The sequence below is a fragment of the Ahaetulla prasina genome, chromosome 13 (assembly GCF_028640845.1).
Source record: "Ahaetulla prasina isolate Xishuangbanna chromosome 13, ASM2864084v1, whole genome shotgun sequence".
NCBI lineage: Eukaryota > Metazoa > Chordata > Lepidosauria > Squamata > Colubridae > Ahaetulla > Ahaetulla prasina.
In genome coordinates, this window is record NC_080551.1 from 26,339,101 (window position 1) to 26,359,496 (window position 20,396).

The 20,396-nt window shown below is 52.8% G+C and overlaps 3 protein-coding genes across 9 annotated transcripts; 1 reads left to right on the forward strand and 2 right to left on the reverse strand.

Moving 5' to 3' along the window:
• Positions 1-178: 178 nt before the first annotated feature.
• Positions 179-2,209, reverse strand: CCNB2 (cyclin B2). The gene is made up of 2 exons (XM_058155897.1): positions 1,456-2,209; positions 179-466 (listed from the first exon to the last, which is right to left on the reverse strand). The coding sequence occupies exons 1-2, from the start codon at positions 1,736-1,738 to the stop codon at positions 390-392; spliced, it is 360 nt and encodes a 119-aa protein (XP_058011880.1). The 5' UTR covers positions 1,739-2,209; the 3' UTR covers positions 179-389.
• A 1,164-nt stretch (positions 2,210-3,373) lies between these two features.
• On the reverse strand, positions 3,374-20,332 carry RNF111 (ring finger protein 111). 7 transcript variants are annotated; one of them, XM_058155885.1, is made up of 14 exons: positions 20,046-20,332; positions 14,858-15,760; positions 14,203-14,329; positions 13,291-13,454; positions 12,901-13,101; positions 11,763-12,079; positions 11,152-11,392; positions 10,716-11,058; positions 9,643-9,768; positions 9,149-9,275; positions 7,244-7,336; positions 6,374-6,469; positions 5,308-5,435; positions 3,374-4,655 (listed from the first exon to the last, which is right to left on the reverse strand). In XM_058155885.1, the coding sequence occupies exons 2-14, from the start codon at positions 15,738-15,740 to the stop codon at positions 4,538-4,540; spliced, it is 2,964 nt and encodes a 987-aa protein (XP_058011868.1). In that variant the 5' UTR covers positions 15,741-15,760; positions 20,046-20,332; the 3' UTR covers positions 3,374-4,537. The 7 variants fall into 7 exon arrangements, with proteins under 7 accessions (XP_058011868.1, XP_058011872.1, XP_058011870.1 ...); XM_058155889.1 differs by lacking the exon at positions 20,046-20,332 and adding an exon at positions 19,440-19,632 and having other exon boundaries at positions 5,308-5,411; positions 11,152-11,389; XM_058155887.1 differs by lacking the exon at positions 20,046-20,332 and adding an exon at positions 19,440-19,632 and having other exon boundaries at positions 11,152-11,389.
• On the forward strand, positions 18,008-20,077 carry LOC131184778 (basic proline-rich protein-like). The gene is made up of 2 exons (XM_058156486.1): positions 18,008-18,047; positions 19,158-20,077. The coding sequence occupies exons 1-2, from the start codon at positions 18,008-18,010 to the stop codon at positions 20,075-20,077; spliced, it is 960 nt and encodes a 319-aa protein (XP_058012469.1).
• Positions 20,333-20,396: the final 64 nt, after the last annotated feature.

The window sequence follows — 20,396 nt, forward strand, 5'->3', positions numbered from 1 at the left end:
TGTGTGGCTCCAGAACCAGAGAGGGACTGGCCAATCCCATTGGCTCAAGAAAGATCCCTTATCCTCTTACAACTCGGGACAGAGATTGAAAGATTAATCGCCCTCCCCTTTTGTGAAGCGATTGTTTTTCAGTGCCCCACAGGCCTTCAGCTTTAAAACCTCTCTATTTATTAGAAAGTCCCTCTTGCTACTTTGCAAAGCAGAGCAAAATATTGACAACTCTCCAATGGTCTTTCAAAGGGCGTTTCCGCAATGTCTTTATTAAATGTAAATACCTAGCCTACGTACAGGTCTTATGCCCACCTCTCAAGTGATGTCAGATCACGTGGACTCTGATTGGCACTCACATCAATTGCTTGGATTCATTTAGCCAACGCGCTGCGAAGTCTTTAATGGTGCAAGAATCCAGCTGCGGGATGGTGCTGATCTCCTGGAATCTGATGCTGGAATATTTCTTTCCGACTGCCTGATGGGGTTCCAGGGACAAAGGGACGAGCCTCAGACGCCAATCCAACATTACCTTAGCAGGGCAACAGGGCTCCCTCCTTGTCTTGGAGGGAGAGGTCTACATTACAGGTTGCTTGCCTACTTGGCTAGCAAGGCCACTCGTTACAGAATAAGGGCTATAGCTCAGGGACTGCAGGATGAAAGGATTTGATATTTACAAGGTATTTTGTAATTCTTATTCACTCACACCACATTTCCTCCGTGTATCCGGTGTAAAAGAAGATGGAGGGTCTGCAAGAGGAAGCTGGTGTGACAATCCTGTGCAGGCTAGACCCTTTCTGTCGGGGGAGGGGTGCACGTGAGGGATTGAAAAGGGTCAGCAATGGGGATGCCTTTGGGACAGTGCAGGTGACTTGGATGGGGCCACTGTGGAGCAGATTGATCAGACACATCTGAGGATAGCAGACTTGCAACAGCATTGTGGAGCAACTTTTGTGGCTTAAGGCACACCACAGTACCAACTGCCTGTGAAGCCACAAGGCCAGGCAAGGCTGAAGCAGGGCCAGCCACACAAGGCAAGAGATGGTCTTGTCTCCAAACAGAGGCTGGATGACAAACTAGATGTGGGCCCTGCTGATTTCCGCTATGGCTTTTTCTTGGCAAGCTCTTTTGCCCATCCTGCCATCCAACCTGCTAAGCCTGAGCTAAAATATCCCCAAAGAGATGGTGGCCTGGGCAATTGATCCTCTCCTCCCCAACTCAGCTACTGGGAATCCCGATTAGCAGTCATTGAGCAAAACCCACATGTCCTCAATAGCCGGAGTCTCAGAAAAAGGCCTTCAGGATGAAGGCAAATTCTGCCTTCATGCAGCTGTCATGATCCTGTGACTGGATTTGCTCTTATCAGTTAGACACCTGGAGCTCTGGATCCCCACTACATGGGAACTCTGCAGCCTTGGGGAAGGGCGTGCAAAGCTTCCTCGGGTCCTGCCTGCAGCTGAGACTCACCCACTGGCCCTGTGAGAAGACCTTCCTCTAGAGGCAGAGCAGCTACAATCTCCGAAGGACTGTAATGCACCATCTCGTAGTCCACAAGAGTTAGTTCCATCAAGTATTTTGCTAGCAGGTACATTTCAGCAGAAGGCTGGCAATAAAGGATCAACGGCAACTTCAGCCTCGAAGGGGGCTTTGAGCGCTTTTCTCTGAGGGGCATCCCACAACCTCCAGTCTTTTCAGCACCTACTACTTTGCCTTGAAGGGGCGCTCTAATCAGATTCAGAACACACTTCATTCCTGCCCCACTTGCTCCACTCTCTGCTCTGCCTCCCCAGCCATTTGGAAACCTCAAGCAGGAACAAAGCTGCTTTGCTTGAAAGCCAAATCTGCTCAGGGAACTGCCTGCATTTCTGGGACTTGGTATTTGCGCACCTATTCCTCCACTCCAACTCTCTGTATTAGATTTATGCAGTGGAAATGTTCTGCCCAAACCAACATAGTAATTTTGTTGGATTGGAAGGACAACCTTCCTGGCACCCACTTCGTGCTTCTGGGAGCAATCTTGTATATTGAAATATATATATGAAATATATATACATATATATATGAAATATATATATATATATATGAAATATATGAATATATATTCATATATGAATATATGAAATATATATATATGAAATATATTTTCATATTTTGCAGCCAGAAGCCTTGCAGTCACACCAACCAACTGGAGTTCCTTGCGGGAGATCAGTTGAATCTGGCGGGACACATAGGCCCAATTTCAGTCTTGTGCTAGTAAAGAAACTGGTTTTCATTGTTTATGATTCTCAAAACTTTCTACTGTTCAGGAGTCAAGATGGAGAAATTTCTCCCCCCCCCCCTTCATCCCTGGTTAGATGTTTAGCACCTCAGAGAAGATGCTTCGTTATTTAACTTTTGCGCTTCTCTGGGCACCTCCACGGGGGCAAAGGGGCAAGGAGGAAACCCCGGCCAGGCTGGCACCGCTGCCCACCCCCCGGGACGCCGGCCTCGCTTCCTGCCGCCCCAGCTGGGCCCCAGGAGGGACGAAGGAGCCTCCGCATAGCCCCCGCTTCAGAGAAAGGGAGGGGGGGGTTACAAAAGAGGGAAAGCGAAACCAGGCAGGCGCCTCAAATGGAAAGAGGCCCCCCGCCTGCTTCTTACCGCCCCCATTTCCAAGCTGGGGGCTCTTTGCCGGCTCCGAGCGCGCCCGAGCCCTCCAGGGCTGCCTTCCCAGAAGGCACGGAACCGCCCACCCACCGGGAGCCTGCCTGCGGGGCACGAATCGGGCTACCTCCCCCGGAAGGGACTATAGGAGCCCGCCTCCCCTCCCGGCCGGTGAGACCTAAGTGGTTCCCGCCCTCAGAAGCCCCGCCCACTCGGCGTGCGCCGCCGCGGACCTCGAATGGAAGCCCACGCTCCGCCATTGGTCCTCCGCCTCGAGGAGACGCGCCCGATTGGCTGCCGCCCGACTACTTTTTTTTTTGACCCGCGTCGCCACGACCGCAGTCCTCGCGCAAGGTCCTCTGGGAGTTGCAGTCTTTCTTCGTGAGGGCGCGGGAGGAAGGGAGCGAAGCGGCCGCGGCTCACGAGTAGAAGCGGGATTCCCCGGGCGGAGAGGGCTAGCCGGTAGCCTCCCTCGCTTTAGGTCCGGGTTGCGGCCTCGCTCCTCGGAAAAGGAGGGCGCTGCGTTTCGGGCGCTTCCAGCAGCGGCCAAAGCGAACTCCTGCGCGCTGGGCTGAGTCGAGGGGGCTCTTTGGAGGGTCGTCCTCTGCGACATCCCCCCCCACCCCTTTTCGCATGAAGGGGCGCAATTTTCCGCAAAAGCCCCACGGGAGTTAGCCCCCCACCCCGCCCATGGGCGTTAATAGCAGAATAACCCTGTCTAACGCAAGATCTTGAGAAATAACACAAAAGTCGGATGGATTCAGCTAACTTTATTAATTGTAAAACTAAAAAAAAAACAAAACCCACCCAGATCCCGCAGAGAACAGGGATCTTCATAAAATCTGTGAATTCATGGATATTTGCCTTAAGAAATGATATTTTAACTCCTGGTTTCATCCCCATAGCGGAGTTTTTCCTTTTTAACAAAGCCGCTCTGTGCAGATCAGTAGATGAACTTAACGTAGAGAAACAAGACAGACAACATCCCTGCTCTTCCCCTTTTTCTCCTAGTACTTGCTTTATTCAGCCTGCATCTATCTACAGTGCAGCTAGTTGAAATCCAATATTTAGTGTTCAGTAGAGCTGTTCACAGCAGTAAACTTTTTATGTTAGCAATTCGAATGGCTAGACATAAGAAAATGGTACATACAATCAGACAGCAGTCTAAATGTTTTTAATATTGACATTCAAAGATATCTGCATTGTGCTGAAGGTTTAAGAACATAAAAATGTGATCCAAGAGGATGTCCATTAGTCTGACATTACAGGATGGGAAGGTGAGGCTTCCAGGCTAGAGTGATGGGGCAGACGGTGGGGCAGGCAGCCCCGGCCATGCTCCTTTCGACAAAGCTCGCCCAGGAGGCCCTGGCGCTTCTCTCCCACACAAGTATACAGCAGCTTTTTTTTCCTAATTAAGGAATGTCTTAAAAAAAATATCCTTTGATCTTTATACATTTAAAACTAAAAGACTTGATTAAATTAAGGATTCTGAGGTTAGTAATGAGTGAAATCATACTCTGAAAAGTTGACTTTCGGTACAAATAAAAAAGGGAGGGAGGACCACACAGCTCTACTTCCTAAAGCAGATAATCTTGCCTGCAAGTTTTTTTTTGGGGGGGGGGGTCACTAAGCCCATAATATGTGCAAAGAAATGCAATATGGGGAGCGATCCATGCAAAAGGACAGGGAAAACCGGTTAGGAATCTGAAAGGGCTAAACAAACAAACCAAAAATAAGCTTTATAAATACACTAACTGTAGGGTTAGCATCAGGTATACCACAGAGCAGACAAACGGCACTCTAGCAGGTTCAAATGCTTCCCACAACTGCACAGCGGAGTCAGGCCATCTTTGGTTGACTGCAGTACCCGGAAGGAGGAAAGCAAGAGGTTGGAGGCCAAAGCCTGTCAACTTTCGCTGGGCAGCTGAGCCTCAATGTCCACTCTGCAAATGGGGCACTTCTTGTTGGTAATTAGCCACTGGTCAACACACACTTGGTGGAAGAGATGCATACATGGAAGGCGCCTAAAAAGAAAGGAAGGAAAGGATCAGCAGTGCGCAGGCTGGCCAATGGATCGGGTTTTTGTTTTTCAAAAATAGGACCCTGGAGAAGGTTCTTCTCTAACCGATTAGGAAAGCCGTCTTTTGACAGGGCATCTTCTCCAGAACTATGGCCCTTGTAACAACAGATGGCTAAATTTGGCAAAAGGACCACGCAGAGCTGTGAGCTAATTTCTCTTTCAGGACAAGAGTTAGACTGCAAAGTGGACGTGCACACAGGGCCAGAGAGATCAGTTCCAGTTAGGAAGCGTTAGTGCGTAGACTGGAAAAGGCAAAATAAATTAAAAAATAAATTTCTTGCAGTAGTTTGTGGCATCAGACAGCTGAGCCAGAACTCCCTCGGCTTTTACTTCCAGAACCTTGCTGCAAAATAGGTTACTTTAAACTGGTCCTGGAGCTGCAACCTCAAAAGAATGGACGGTTTCTCCTCTGCCCAGGGGAATTTTTTGACACCGACTCATGCCAGTATTTGAGACAAACTGGTCGCAGCTGGCCGGAGCCTCCACCTCTCTAAATTTCCAACCTTCTGCAGTACACTTTTACAAAGACAATTCCTGGTCTACACTTGATCCACAACGTTAGTTCAGTATCTCCAATAGATTTCCTGTTCAGTTACCTGACATCTTCCCCTTCCTCTAATATAGATAAACATATGGTACACTTTTCCTCGGTGTCTTCCTCAGTTCCTTCTTCCCCATCATGTTTGCAGTGTAGTTTCCTCTGTGAGAACCAATCAGTTGTTACCTTATTAGCAGAGATGACATTATTGGCAAACTGAATGAGATCTGTTTTATACACAATTATCATTTCTGTTACACCAACCCACTATGAATCCCCAACCCATACATGGTATGGTATTTTAAACAATATATAATTAATGTTGGATAACAAATTTATCCAGCTGCTCTTTCTGAATTCCTAATCTCCGGGAACAATTATTTCAGTGTCCAATAAAATTTTTGACAATCCAAAAATTTGTCTCAATCAACTCAGACTATGGTTCTTTGTAACACAACCTTGACAACTGAGCAATTATTCCCAACTTATTTTTCCAAAAGCTCCATGATCAGAGCCTTCAGTGTCTTCTCTGATTTCAGGAACAGGTCTCCTATTTATAAGGCTGTTACTTGTCAAGTGTGACATGCTTTTTTAATTGTTTTCCGAGTAACAGATGCAATAGAAGTTGTTAGATACCATATTTCCAGCACAACTTGTGCCCCAACCCATCAAGAAAGGATCCGCTGGAATCTCCCATTTGCATGCAGGAAACTCAGAGAAGCACCAGAAATTAATCAGAGACTCAATGCGGCAAGGTGGGCAAAGAAGAACGGGCAGAGTCCCTTCTCACTCAATTATAAGCAATTTGAATGACAGGCCAATTTGGGGCTCCAGAGTGGTTCCTAGATGAACAAAAGCGGACATAAAACCGTGCTGGCTTGGCCCCTCCTGGTGGAAAAGCAGGTTCTGCAGCCAGATTCCACACCGGGAATCTAGAAAGATTTGGGATTATCTGTCTCCTAGAAAAGCAGCAACTTGCGAGATTCTGAGACACAGGAATCCATAAAGCGTCTCTCTCTCTCTTTTTTTTTTTTTTTTTGGGGGGGGGGGGGTTTACAGGAAAACAAAGGAATTTTGGGACACTCAATGGGGAAGTTCTTTAAACACCCCTGAGACCTTCTCACCTTTTTGTACTTGTGGGGATAAGTGCATCTTTCAATGGTTCCTTGGGAAGCTCCGCGATTCACATTTCCTAAACGTTCTTCCAGATGGATTAATTCCTGGAATTAAAGTGGAACAAAAGATGTTGCGATCGCACTGCTCTCTCCCCAATTTACTAATTAAGTAATTAAGATGCAACTTATCTGACAAGTCACACAGGGCAGCCTTTACGGTTCCAATGGCTCTACTGGGAGGATTTGTCCTGGCCCTCGGCTTCCCTCGAACGAAGTGGGGCAATGCAGCACAGCCCACAGGAGGGCCTGGAGACCTGTGACTCCGAACGCCAAGGACTGCAGGCAGCCTCCATGAAGCAGGGGAGATCAGTCACTTCAGCGAGTGAGACCCCACCTCCTTGTAGGTGGGATGGTTCACTCCAGGCCTGCTTAAGGCTGTTTAATGAGGCCTGTAGGGAAAGGGCTGCATTTCCCCATCCCACCCTTTGTGGGAGAGGATGGTGGTGGTGGCAGTTGGCTGAACCAGTTCATCTGAAGGCCCTCCCTACCTCATAAACTAGACCGGGGAATTCATTAACTCTCTGCATCTGATACTTCAGTTCCTCTCTGCCACCTTGAACTGACTGACAAGCAGGCCCAAGGAGAAGGAAGGGACCGTTTAGCAACAACACTCCCCTTCCCTGAGCCAACTTAACACTCCCAGCCAGGGGAAGGGTGGCTGCTGCTGCAGAAGCCAGGAAAAAAAAGCCCTTTCAAGCTGGAATGCCTACCTGTCCCCAAACCACAACCAAGGCCCAAGGGCATTGTGAAATACAAAAGCAGCGTGTCCCCTCCCCATAAAAGTTCTGCCACAAAGCTGAGGGTGATTCTATTACAAACCTCAAAATTGCCCCTGAAAGGGCCTCTGAATGAAGTTCCATCCAATCCCGATGAAATGTAACGGATGTGAGGGTAGCCCGCCATGTCAGGAACCTATTCAAATAGCAGAAGGGAGTTAAGTCTAATTGCAGAGCAGCTGTGTCATGTATTTCACTGTTCCCGTTGCAAAGGGAAGGAATTCGATCCGGCTGATGGCATCCCTGCCTTTCCTCCCTGAGCTGCTTGACTGCCACGGCGCCCAGCCAGAAGGAGAATCTTTCAGGAAGAGGCCGACTGTCCCGTTCAGGCTGGACCAAGTTCAGCAAGCAGGACTTCGGTTGTGCAACTATCCTGACTGGTGCTCTGGGCCTGCCTGCCTGCCTGCCTGCCGCTCAGACGACTGCGAAGTGAGAACAAGTAAAATGGTTCTACCCCCATGAACCCTCTCCTCTGCCAGCCAGCCTCTTACCTTTCAGAAGAGCGTAATTCAGACAAAGAGACGGTGCTACCTGCAACACTGACATGTATGAGGGTCTTCAACATGCCAAGAACTGTCCCAACATTGGAACAAGGCCTGAAATACCACGCTGAAAATCCATGTGACACCTCCCCACCCCAAAAATGTCTTTTGCTGCCCTACAAGAAGAATCCAGGCAAGTCTCCCTGAACGTGGACCCTGATAAGACTCCTCCTCTCATACAACAAGCCAGAATGCAGCAGATACCTCCCATAACAAAGCAAAGATGCTGCAAAGTGACCAGCATCATGTTCAAAAACCCCAAGTGAGATCAGAGGCAACAAAACACCTCAGTGAAAGTGCCCCCACCCCCAAGAAAAGCCCAAGCCCAACGTCCATGTGGGGAAGATCCTATCAACAATGCAAGAGGACCCCGCTCTGCTCTGCACAGAGCATCTCCCACCTTCAAGAATTCACTCGGCAAGCTGCTAGAGGCCGTTTCTGTCTTGAACCACTTTCATCTGGGATTAAGCTGCCTTGGGGCAACCTGTTTGCCTTCGCCTGCTAGTAAAAGAACAACGTGACAAAGAGCTTTGATCCAGCTATGAGCAGGAATTCTTTCTCCCCTGGCTCTGCCTCTACAGGCTTCCTCACATTGTCCCTCCAGAGGTCACAGCGTGTCTAAACCAGCCATTGGCTCCTCGGCTCCCCCACTCCCCACTGGCTGAGTCCAAAGACAGGCTCCAGTGCTTTACTGCAGCCGGTTCCTGCCCAGCCCTCGGTCTTCTCCTCTCCCCAAGAGCAATTTCAGCCAGGTTCAATGCCGCACATTGGAAGTGCTTCAACGAGGCTCCAGGCTGCTAAGTATCAAAGACAAAGACGCCCCTCCTGATCCCACTCGGCTCAAAGCAGCTCCCAGTTGCCTCAGATATTGCCCGTGAGGAAGGAAGTGCCCAGCGTTTTTCTTGGTTTGGTCTGTGGCTGAAGGGATTCTCATCTCCTGCCTAGTGCAGAAGAGGATAGTCCCTTTTTTCTCCCATCCCCAAATCAACAGGAAAGAAAGCTGCTACAAGACCTCACCCCCAGGACAGCTGGCAACCCTGAAGGTAGCTGCAAATCTTGACATGGGAAGGGCACAATTCCAAAAACACGGCTATCACATTCAACCCCAAATATGACTGCTTTAGGTAGTAAACTCGGATTAGTAACTCCTGACTTTCTCATACTAATCAGGGTGTTTTCTAATTCAGCCATCAAAAGCAATGACTGAATTAAGAGCATAAATCAGATGCAGAGGGTCAATGGACTACTGGAGAATGTAATTATTTTCTCAAACAAAACAGGTGGGCTTCCGTTCGTTCCCCTGCCAACTGAAGTCAGATTATCCCTCTTTTTGTCCCCTGTGAACCTGGCACGTCACGACCGGGAAACAACCAACCACCAGAGCCGCTTGCAACCGTCTCGCTTACCATTAAGGGAAGAGCGCCAATCTGCAAGTGGTGAAGCCGAGGGGGTGTGTGGTAGTGGGCCAAGTGCGGGTGCATCGGACCCGGCGGGTAGGTCGCTGCGGTCACGCCTGCTTCAATGCCCAGTTCCCTACACCCAAACAGAAAGTCCATTTGTAGCCAGGGCTTTTCTCATTTGGTCACAGCCTTCAGGCCTCTGTCCATGGATCTCGCCCCTTTGGGATCTGAACATCCCCAAGCTGCCTCCAATTCATTCTGACTGCTCCCGGCTGCCAGCTCCCTTCTTTGGGGAGACCCATCGCGTCCCCCACCCCCGCAGGATGGGTGTATGTGTGTCGCGTGAGTGAGACTGGTCTCAAGTCAGCTTCACAAAAGGTGACGCAAAGCTATACCAACTCCCCCAAGTTGAGTTATCCCAGCCGGGACAGGTTCCCTCAGACAGGGCGTGCACGTTTCGGCATCGAAGGGGAAAGTATGCATGGATCACTGTTACTAACCAAGCCGACCTCTCTGCTGCTTGTCGAGGATGTGAAGACATGGTCTGTGGCACGTGAATGTGGTGGCCGTGGCCGTAGTTGGGATGCATCCGGTGAGGATGTGGTGGCGGCCGCTCATGTGCTCGCCTGGAGGGGAAGAAAAAACCGATGGCTGCTGCCTGCACCGGGTGCCGGAGTCTGAACGGGGAAGCCCTCCCTGCATGGTCCCTGTAGGGCTGCCCCATCAGCTGCCTTTTCCAAACCAGCTCTGAGCCTCAGCCAACCTTGATCGGGTCTACCACAACTCCAAAGGGCAGTCCTGGCTTGCCAGACAAGACACTGAGCAGCCAAGGAAAGAAGCTCGCTTGAGTCTCTGGACACTGGAGATGCAGCTTCCGTTCACCTATAAAGTTTGCGCTTTTCTAAAATAACTGAAGTTCTAAGGCTGGCTGAGCCATTTCTCAGTATTTCAAAGAGGGCTCAGTTTCTACAAGTCCTATCTGGACCTCCTCCCTTGCCTAAATCCAGAAACTGGACGGAAGGCTTCCAATGCAGAGGGAGGCTTAAGCCACCATCGGGCATCTGCAGCTGGCGGCTTTTCTCCAGTTGTGCAGCCCTCAGCCAAAGGTGGCCAAGGAAGGCCGCCTTTGCTGGGCTCCTCTTGCACTACAGAGCAGCTGCCTTCCATTATGCCTCTCACGCCTTTCCTTCTGCAGCTCCAGAGAGCCCGACAGGGTTGACAGTGACCATCCCGGGTGTCTCTGGGCAGCAGCCTCACGCTCAGCTCCTCCTCACCTTCCCCCAAGGGAGCTTGTGGGGGGAGAAAGAGCACGGACCTGGGCTTAAGGCTCCTGGGGGAAAGGAAGGAAGCATCAACAGGTAAGATAAAGGCAGGGGGCTCCGCTTACTGTATCAGAGTGTGTGTGACAACGATTTTAAGTGTCAATCACCCCAGAGTCACTCTGAAGTCTAGTGGCCTCTAAATCTACTAAGGACATAAATGGTTAAGCCGGGCTTTGCCAAATCAATTGGACACCCTTCCCGTTGGCTCAAGCGAGGGGGGGAGAGCTTCTACCACCATCCAGCTGACGTACGTTGGATGCTGCATCAGGCGCCTCCTCTGGACCTCCATCCGCTGGATCACCTCGTGAGGGTGCAGCCGCTGGGCCGAGGGGGCAGCGGCGGGGAGGTGATGAGTGCTGGGGAGGGACTGGGGAATGGGGGCCGCTGCGCTGGCCAACGGGTGAGGGGGGGGCTGGGGCGGGACCGGGTGGGAAGAGACATGGGAGGAGATGGAAGGGTGGAAGGGATGGACGGGATGAGGGATGACGTAGTCCACCTGTGGGGGGGCCTGGGGAGGTGCCGAGGGAGGGGGATTGCCATGGGAATGGGGGCAGGCTGCAGCCTGAGGGTGGAGGGGCCGCGTCAAGGAGGCATCTGAAAGCAGAGGGAGAAGAACAGCCCCGTTACTCCTTGTGGGGAGCCAACCCTGCCAGGGTACCCTCCCTACCTTTCAAGCACCCCACTTACAAGGCGAGTGCAGGTAATGGCGGCAGGAGGCCTGGGTGGGAGGCTGTGGCTGAGGGACCATGCTTGTGCTGTAGCCATCCATGCTGATCGGCTGACTGGCAGCGGCCCCCGCCTGGTGCCCATAGAGGGAGGTCCGGGAGGAGGAGCCCGGGCAGCAGGGGTCGAAGGCTGAAGCACCATGGAAGGAGCCTCCCCCGGGGTTCCTGATGCCGCTGCTGCTCAGATCCACCGGCAGGGCCTGCTGCGCAGGGAGAGTGGCCGGGAGGGAAAGAGAAAGGGAAAGGGGTCCGGTTAACACCCCCCACAGCCAACATGAAGGGAAGTCAGACCGCATCACGCTGCGCTCTGATCATGCTTTCCTGCCATTTACGCAACCATACAAATCCTCCTCCCTCCCTCGAAGCCAAATTCAGCAAACGGGCCTATTGCAGGTGCTCTGAAAGAGAAATCCAAGGAAGGAGGCTGGCGATCGTCCTGCACCAGAGCATCCGACGGGCACAGGGTTCCTTACCTCTCTTCAGGGAAGGCTGCATCGAGAGTGACGGCCCTGAACGACTGTAAGAAACGCCCGGCCACAGCTGCCCAGCTAAGGGGCCGCTGTCCCAACTTGCCTGGTCATGGAAGGCGGTGCCAGTGCTGCTGCTGGGGCCCCCGGGGGCCGGGACGAGGGGAGGCCTGTCGACAGGACAGCTGGAGTCGCTGAAGGGGGGCGAAAGGGGGACGCCGGCGTGGGGGCTGTGGTGATGGTGGTGGTGCTGGAAGTGGTGGCTGTGCTGCTGAAAGCAGCTGGCATGGGGCGGGACCAGGACGTGCTGGTTCTGCGAGGAGACGCTGCAGGGAGAGTGCTGGGGGCAGCAGGAGGGCAGCCGTGGCATGGCCGGGGGGCCCGGCTCCAGTGTGTGGTTGGAGGAGGTTCCTCTCGCATCATCTGCCATGGGGAAGGAAAGCAAACGAGCCTGAGCTGAAGGGATCCGAAGGAGAGGGTGGCGAGACCCCATTGGGAAACACCGCAAGCTGTGCAACAGGCTGGAGGGCCCTAGGCAGACTGAGGGGGGCCCAATGAGGACAGAGCGGGGCCCCGTGCCTGGGTCAGCCTGACTATCCTGATCAACATTCAGCTTCCTCTACAAGGCTCGGCATTCTCTGATCACGAAACACAGGTTTTTTAAAATTTTATTTGCATTTATATCCCGCCCTTCTCCGAAGACTCAGGGCGGCTTACACTATGTTAAGCAAACAGTCCCTCTACCCTCCAACCCTGAGGCCAGGGTTTCTCTCCCCACCCCCCCACCCCCCGTGTATCCCCTCAATGTCTTCCCTGCCAGCAATGGTACCCAGAGAGCCACGTTTGCCTCTTCAGTATATGCAGAGAATGCCTCGTCCCTTTGCAGGGGACAAGTGCAAAGCCAGGGTCCTGGTCCGTCAGTGGCCTCCCGGAGGCTCTCTTCCCTGCCCTGCTTGGCCCTGAGGCAACCAGGATTCCTTTGGCCTCCTCCTGGCCTGGCACAAACCAAACCCAACCTGCCCTCTTCACTCAGAGTCCCACCTCCGAGCCAGCAGAAAGAAACTCATGGTTGGATCAGGGGAGGCCATTTTCCTGGGATCGGCACACAAAACACAAGACCCCACGGACATCTTCAATATGTTCGACTACAATGCAAACGCCCCTGCAGCTCTGACAGGATCACAGCTCCAAAGAGTGGATGGGATCCTCTGGGCTCTGCAGGAAGAGAGACCTCTGCTTCCTACCTCCTGTTGAGTTCCCAGCTGCGCTGCCGCTGTTGGATAGGAGAGCTGAGGGCTCCGGCTGCAAGGGCGGCTGGCTGCTGGAGGTGCCTGAGGCCCCTCTGGGGACTTGCTCTGAGGGGGTGGTGGTGAGGGCCCCCTCAGAAGCGGCACCGGCAGCCTGAACGTCCACTCTGGAGGAGGTGGTCGGCACCACGGCTGGGTCTACAACGAAGGAGAGACATGGTGGTTTGCGTTGGCAGCCCAGAATGTGTTTCTTGGCACAAGTACCGGGTGCCCGGCAGAGGCTCTGAAGGGAGCTGACAGCCCTTTGCAGTGATCGCAATCAAAGTATTTCCACCCAGGGATCGCAAAGGAGGGGTGACTCCAGGGCTCGACCTCCCAGCCACCTACCGTCCTCGTCCACCGTGAGGTCCACGACTTCAGCTGCATTCTGCCTCAAGGGCTGGATGACCGTGGAGACTCGGCTGCGGTTCCGCTGCTCTGCTGGCCGTGAAGCATGGGAGCCCGAGCTGTGGCCCCAGTGGGATCTAGAATGCCCAAGCGAGGATCGAGCTCTGATGGTGGGCAACAGAAAAGGGGGCACGGGCAGTTTAAAAGGTGCTCTTTGGAGGGGCTACGATTCCCTTTCTCTCTTCCCCAGCCTGAGCGAATAACACACCTCACTCCACCCAGAGAACCCCTTGCTAGATAGGAAGTGTCAGAACCGAAAGGCCAGAGCCGGGGCTGCTTCCTGATGACCAGCAGATGGCAAGAAGTACGGAGAAGGGCAAGGGCCAGTAACTACAGGTAGTCTTGACTTACGACAACAAAAATCCCATTGCTAGGCAAGACAGTTAAGCGTATTTTGCCCTATCTTACAACTTTTCTTGCCACGGTTGTTAGGTGAATCATTGCAGTTAAATTAATAACACGGTTGTTAGGTGAATCTGCCTTCCCCACTGACTGCTTATTAGAGGGTCAAAAAGGGGATCACGTGACCTAAATACATGCTAGTTGCCAAGCATCTGAACTTTGGTCACGTGACCGTGGGGACGCAACAACAGTTGTAAGTGTGGAAAATGGCCAGAATCCCATTTTTGCAGTACCACTGTAATTTCAAACGGTCATTAAATGAATAATTACCTACATAGACAATAACATCCCTGGCACAGTCGCTAGATTCAGGCAGATATTCCAATTGTCAGAAGAAGGCTAAAACAAGTTTGTTTGAGGATCTCCATTTGGGTCTCTGCAGCAAGATCCTGCCTTCTTCGCTTCCGATGGTCAAGCAATCCCACAGCTGCCCAGCAGGGCCCCTCTTACCGATAGCTCTCTCCCACGGTGACAATCTCTACTTCGCTGTCTGTTGAGGTAACATTGATTTCTTCATTGGCGGTGACTTGGGGAGTCGAAGACGCTTCGATCACCACCACATCTTCATCAAGGCTCCCTGAAACACAGCACCGAAGGAAAAAGGGGGAATCGAAAACAAATTCTATCAGGAATGATCTGCTACGGTGGTAAGGGATCTACTGAGAAAGGCAGGCAAACAGAGCAAGCTATAGATAAAAGCAGCAATGCAACCTCTGGCTCTGGCCATCACGCTCTTCCTCCAAGGGTCACCCCGTGTCCAAGGAGCGTTCCAGCTCACAGACAGACAGGGCAAGAAAAGCCCTGCCCAGACCCTAGGAAACCAAGTAATTGTACACAATGGGAGTGACACCCTCCTGCCCCAGCACCAATAGCCCCATGTCTGCTCAATTCTAGCAGGGTTCAGCATCACGAGAGCCTGGCGCGTCACAATAGAAGTCAGCAGCCGGGAGCTGCTTTGGGGAAACCAGACAAAGTAACAGCCAGGAGGGCCAGGAATCCTGGCATGCAACCTTCGCTCCCTTCCTGCCATCCAGCGATCTAGAGACAGGCCCTCTCGGAGAGTTCTCCCTTCCCAGGTGCAGGCACTGACAAGCAGCGTCTTTACCTGAAGGAACTGCAGTGCTGGTTTGGTGGGTCTCCCCAGCTGACACAAAGAGCTCCTCTTCTCCTTCAGTGGAGGAGCTGGAAGAGGATGCGCTGCTGAGGTCGTTCTCGCTGGTGCTGCTGGAGCTGGGCAGCAAAGCGTACTTCTGCCGAGCGAAGACTTCCCTTTTTTTCCGCTGCATTAAAATCCGCTCTTTTTGGTTCTGTGTTCGTTGCGCAGAGCTAGTTTTCACAAACCGCTTCCTATACGGAAGTCTTCTCCGAGAACTACTGTTGTGGAAACAGGGCCTTTTCAGTAATATCCCTGAGACGGAGTCCGCCTCTGTCCGGGGCCACTTTTGTGGCCGAGAACTGTGGATTCTGCTGGAGGCATTTAAGACGACCCGAGCCTGCCGCACGGGGGCCACCTCCTTGTCCTCGTCTGATGTTTCTGTGTCAGAGTCTCCAAAATGCAAGCTGGACGAAGGCGAAGAGGCACAGTCGCTAAAGGAAGAGTCGTTGTCCTCGCTTTGTGTGTCGAGACGTTGCCTCGTCCCTAAAATGGGGGGCGTCTCTTTGCCCCCACAGTTTGGAGCATAGGAAGGGCCAGCCTGCTGGCTCTTGCGTTTCTTCCTCGCGACGATGGCTTCTTGCGCGGGTCGACTTCCGTTCAGGTCCTTCTGCTTCTGGGTGTCGCCACAGAGGTGAGAGAATTCATCCCCCACTTTGCTGGCAATCATCTTGACTTCTTCCCCGGGGAAGTTTTTGGCTGCCTCGGAGGGTGGAGGGTTCAAGAGGATCCCCTTCAGGTTTTCCTGGCTCTTTGGTGCACCAGAAGAAACGTCACTCTTCATATCCGCTTCTAGCGTATAGACGCTATGACATTGAGGGGCCCATTGAGACATGGGAACACCACGCAGGGGGCCTAGATGGAGACAAACATAAGACCCAGTTAACATTCACCTCCCTGGACTGCTAAGGAACTTCAATTCCCAGAATTCCCCAGCCAGACATGATTGACAAACATTGGCTAAGAGGTGCCTCGTCGGAATGACTTCTATCCTTCTCTGAGCAGCCGGAAATCCCTGGTTCTGCAGCCTTCTCTGCCTTCTGCAGCCCTCCCCACAAGTTCTGGTGTCTCAAGCCAAATGAAGCTAATGAACGGACATGCAAAGACAAGGCGGGGCACCAGAAACAGTTTTTCACCTGTGAAGGAAGCACTAGGAATTTTAGATTTCCTACTGTTGGAGAAAGAAATGAATGATAATTATATTTCTGCAAATATTGCTGTCTTAAAAAATGCTGTTGATTGTACGGAGGATAGTTTACGTTTCCACACAATTCTAATCATTTTATCAGCTATTGTAACTTGAATAAACTAAATTAAATTATTGATAGAAATACTTCCTAATAATATTAGGGAACGATTGCTTCCCAAATATGGTTGATGCCAGAAACTAAAACCACAGGGGGGAAATGATACAATCAAGGCAGAGAAATGTACTGGAGAACTAGAACTTATTTTATTAAGGGCAAGAGACATAAAGGGTTCATGTGCTTTCTTTCCTCCACTTTTACCTGCATAGTCTCTCTCCCCCTCTCACCCCAATATGTGTAAAGGACTGGAAGGGATCTCACTAAACAAACCATCACTAATTAGCATAACACTCTCAGTTGCAAATTATGGATTCCAAACCACTATGGGTTTGTTCATACAAGTTAAGTCAAACCAGCTGCACAAAGGCTCACTGGCTTGAACTGAGTAGTCCAGTTTATCTTTTGTTAAATTGTGAATCCATGAAAAATTGACGTTTATCCACAACACAAAGAGAAAATTCAGGATGTGAAGCTTAGGTAGGCTTGGGCAGGCATCGGCTTACAGGGGACCCTGCAGGGGGCAGGAGGGAATGCCTTGGACACCTGCTTCCCAAATCCCGCACCCAGGTGAGAATTGGCTGCTACTGTCCTCCTGGTCATTTTCCTAATTAATAGTTTTATTGCTTCTCCATGTTTGGGCAATACCAGCAATGAAAAGGTTGGCTATTAGGTTCACTCTAGGCTAGAGCATCCATCCAGAATGGCTGTGGTAAAAACAGTCAGCCAGTTAAGTCTACTTTATTAGCAATTACATTTCAGAGTTGTTAACAATTTCCTTTATTTTACACCTTATAGGATTTTAGACAAACTTAAAGCATTCTCAGCCAGAATCCAACAAGGCCCCATTACTAGTTGAGAGCAGAGTCATACCCAAGGCATTCCAATCTTTCTGTCAAATGCATCCATTCCTCCCAGAGGCATCTACCAGAGTTTTATAAATGTTAGCAAAATGGTCCAGGTTACACCCAGCCTTCCCACCACCCCACATTGGTTCACTTAAGTATCCCAGCAATTCAAATAGGTTGCATCCATTAGAAAAGCACTTGGATTGAAAGCATCATTTTTACATCAGGGAAAGTGGGGCGCCCAGGTTGGTTCAAATCTCCTTCTGGGAGCTGCTCCCTCCTGGGCCCACAATAGAAGGGCATAGAGACCCTGATGCCACAGGCCCAGATCCATTGTATTTAGGATAAGCAAATCAATTTTTCTAGCCAGCCATTCCGGCTCACCCTCCAGTCCTGTGCAAAGTCCGGATTTTGCTCCTGCCAGACCTGGCCTTGCCAAGGCTGAGAGATAGGCGATGGCAGGTCCAGTTATTTTGCTAGAGAAGCCATAAAGTTATGCTACCTGGTGCTGACTGGACTGGCTCAGTCAGGGGCTTCCTGTGTCCCCCTGGCTGCAGTGGGGGCAAGAAACTTTCCTAAAACTGTAATTCAGCTGGGGAAATCCTTGCATATTGCCCATTAACAGCCCCCAGCCCATTATTTATACAAGCCTTTCCCACACATTACATTCCTTTCTTTCTCCAGCTTTTTCCAAAAAATTTTAATGTGATTTTTTTTCACATGATTTAGAGCCTTAACTGTCAGCGATGGGAGAAATAAAGGTTAGAAACTGGTTTTTAAAAGGTCTGCCTCTCTTTGTTTATAGTTTATAGCCAGCCAGTCACCTTTTAGGGGAGATTGGTGACATGTAAAAATTTAATAAATAAAAGTTTCCCAACTATAGTCTTTTTTTTTTGTCCTTATGCTAACATTATTGCCAACTGTTGTTGTTCTACACAAAACCCAGCATCATGACTACTATTACTGGATTGCTCATTAATGAAGAACCTGGTACAACTGTGGCCATAAAAATGGAACACGTTTCTGATATCCTTGTATTACCTCAGCTGAAATTTCCCCTTTGGTGCCTTATCAACTCAGCCTCAGGTGGAATTTTTCTGACCGAGAGATTCAGGGGATCATATTAAAATAACGTGAATTGGGTTAGAGTGAGGGTTAGGGTTAGGGTCACCTTTAAAGCGCTCCATGGCATGGGACCAGGTTACTTACGGGACCGCCTACTGCCACCAATAGCCTCCCATCGACCTGTGCGCTCCCATAGGGAGGGCCTCCTCAGGGGAAGAGCCTTCTCTGTGGGGACACCTGCCCTGTGGAATGAATTACCTTTCGGGCTATGCCTACTCCCCGACCTCCGGACCTTTAAGCGTGAGCTCAAGACCTTTTTGTTTCACCGAGCAGGGCTGACCTAATGGCAATTTTAATGGGTGGTTTTATTGATGGTTTGGTTTTATAGTTTTACTCGTTATTTTAATATTTCGGCCAATTGAATCAGATTTTTAATTGAAATAGTGTGTTTTAACTTTTGTGTATGTGTTTTATCTTGGCTGTAAACCGCCCTGAGTCTTCGGAGAAGGGCGGTATAGAAATGCAAATAATAAAAAAATAAAATAAACCCTAACTGGCATTCCTATTGATGGCTTCCCTGGCCCCCATGGTCCAAAACACGCACACTCCATTACAGCTGAAAGCCATTGGGGGTGGCCCAGGGAGAGGTCTCCGGTACCAATTCAGAGGCCCCTCGTAATTAGGGAAGGGGGGCGAAGCGGCGCTGACACCAGGCAGCCCCCTTGGAGCCGCCAGCCTTGCAAGGGGGGCCGGAGGGGCTGCAGCCCACAGGGATCTCGGGTGGAAGCGGGCCTGTCAGAAGGCAGGGAGGACCTAAACGGGGCAGTTACAAAAACCACCCAGGAAGGGATGAAGCAGCATTCAGAGGTTCAGTCCTGGCTGAAGGGGGGGGGGACCCCATCTCAGACGCCCCCCCCTTATTTAAAATGCAGAGAGCGACCTGAGCCTCGGCTGCAGAAGGGCCCGGAGGAGGAAGGGGGAGGGCCAAGAATCCCCATCCGGAGCCCCCGTTAGGAAGCGCCCCTCCCCCCGCAGGCCCGGCCTTCCCTGCGGCTGGGTGCGGAGAGGCCTCGCCGGGCGGCCTCCGCCCTTTTGTCTCCGGGGAGCGACCCTCCGCCGGCCTGGGGGTCCCTCGGGGCTGCCACGCACTCGCCTCCCCCGCCCGGGACCCCAGCCGCGCACCTCGAGCGGCAGAGGCCTCGCCCGCCCGCAAGCGCCCCCAGCCTGGGCGGACGATGGGCATTGTAGTCCGGCCCGTGGGCTGCTACACGAAGCCGCGGCCTGCGAGAGCCCGGCGGCCCCCGCCCCAGAGCCTACCTGAGGGGGCCGAAGCGAGGGGCGGCGGCCTAGCCGGGCCCAGCAGGCGCCGGATCCCTCGCCGCCGCGGCGCCGCCGCCGCCTTCCTGCCTCCGCGGTGCGAGGCCGCCGTCCCGCGAGGGCCGCCGCTCTTCTCCGGCCCCGCCGCCGCCTCGCCCGCCGCTCCCGTCCTCCCTCCCTCCCTCCCTCTCCGCGGAGGCAGCAGCGCGACACCCGCGACGCTTTACGGCAGGCCGCCCGACGCCCCCAAGAGGCCGCGGCTCCCGCGCGCGCCCGCTTCCGGATCCCCGTGGACGCCGCGGGAGGGGCCGCCTCCGCGCTCCCCTAGCTGGCTCGGAGGGCTCGCATCTCTCCCTCGAGAGGGCCCCGCGCTCCCGCCCGCCCTCAGCAGCCGCTTCCGCCGGGAGACGCCGCAGCGCAGGACGGAAGAAGCGCCGCCCCGCAGGCGTCGCAGAACCCGAAGTGTGGGGGGAAACGCTCTGGGCGGCAGTCTCGACCCCTTTGCCGGCGAGGGAAAGGGCCCGTCTAGGCCCGCAAGGAGCGTCCCCTGGCGGCTGGGGGAGAGAGCGCGGCCGCGAACGCCGCCTGCGGGGAGCGATGGCCCACCTTTCCGGGTTGTTGTGCACGCGCTGCGATAAAAGGCGCCGCGGGCGGCCTCGAGCGGTCCGGGTCCAGGGGTGCCGGAACTGAGCGGCGGCGCGCTGGGAGCAGCTCAGAGGGAAGGGAAGCGGGGCCCGCGGGTCTCCCTGCGGCCGGCGGGAGCATCGCGCGTCCCGTTGCCGGGGCGCAGAGCCTCGCCGCAGGTCCCCGCCAGGCTTACCGGCGAGCGGCATTTACTGGACGCGCTCGGCCGGGCCGGCCCGGCCATCGGGAGCCCCGCCGCCCCCTCCGACTTCAAGCGCCCGCCCGGCGCCGCGCCGCCCAATCGGCGGCCGGGCCGTTCTGCGCAGGCGCGGC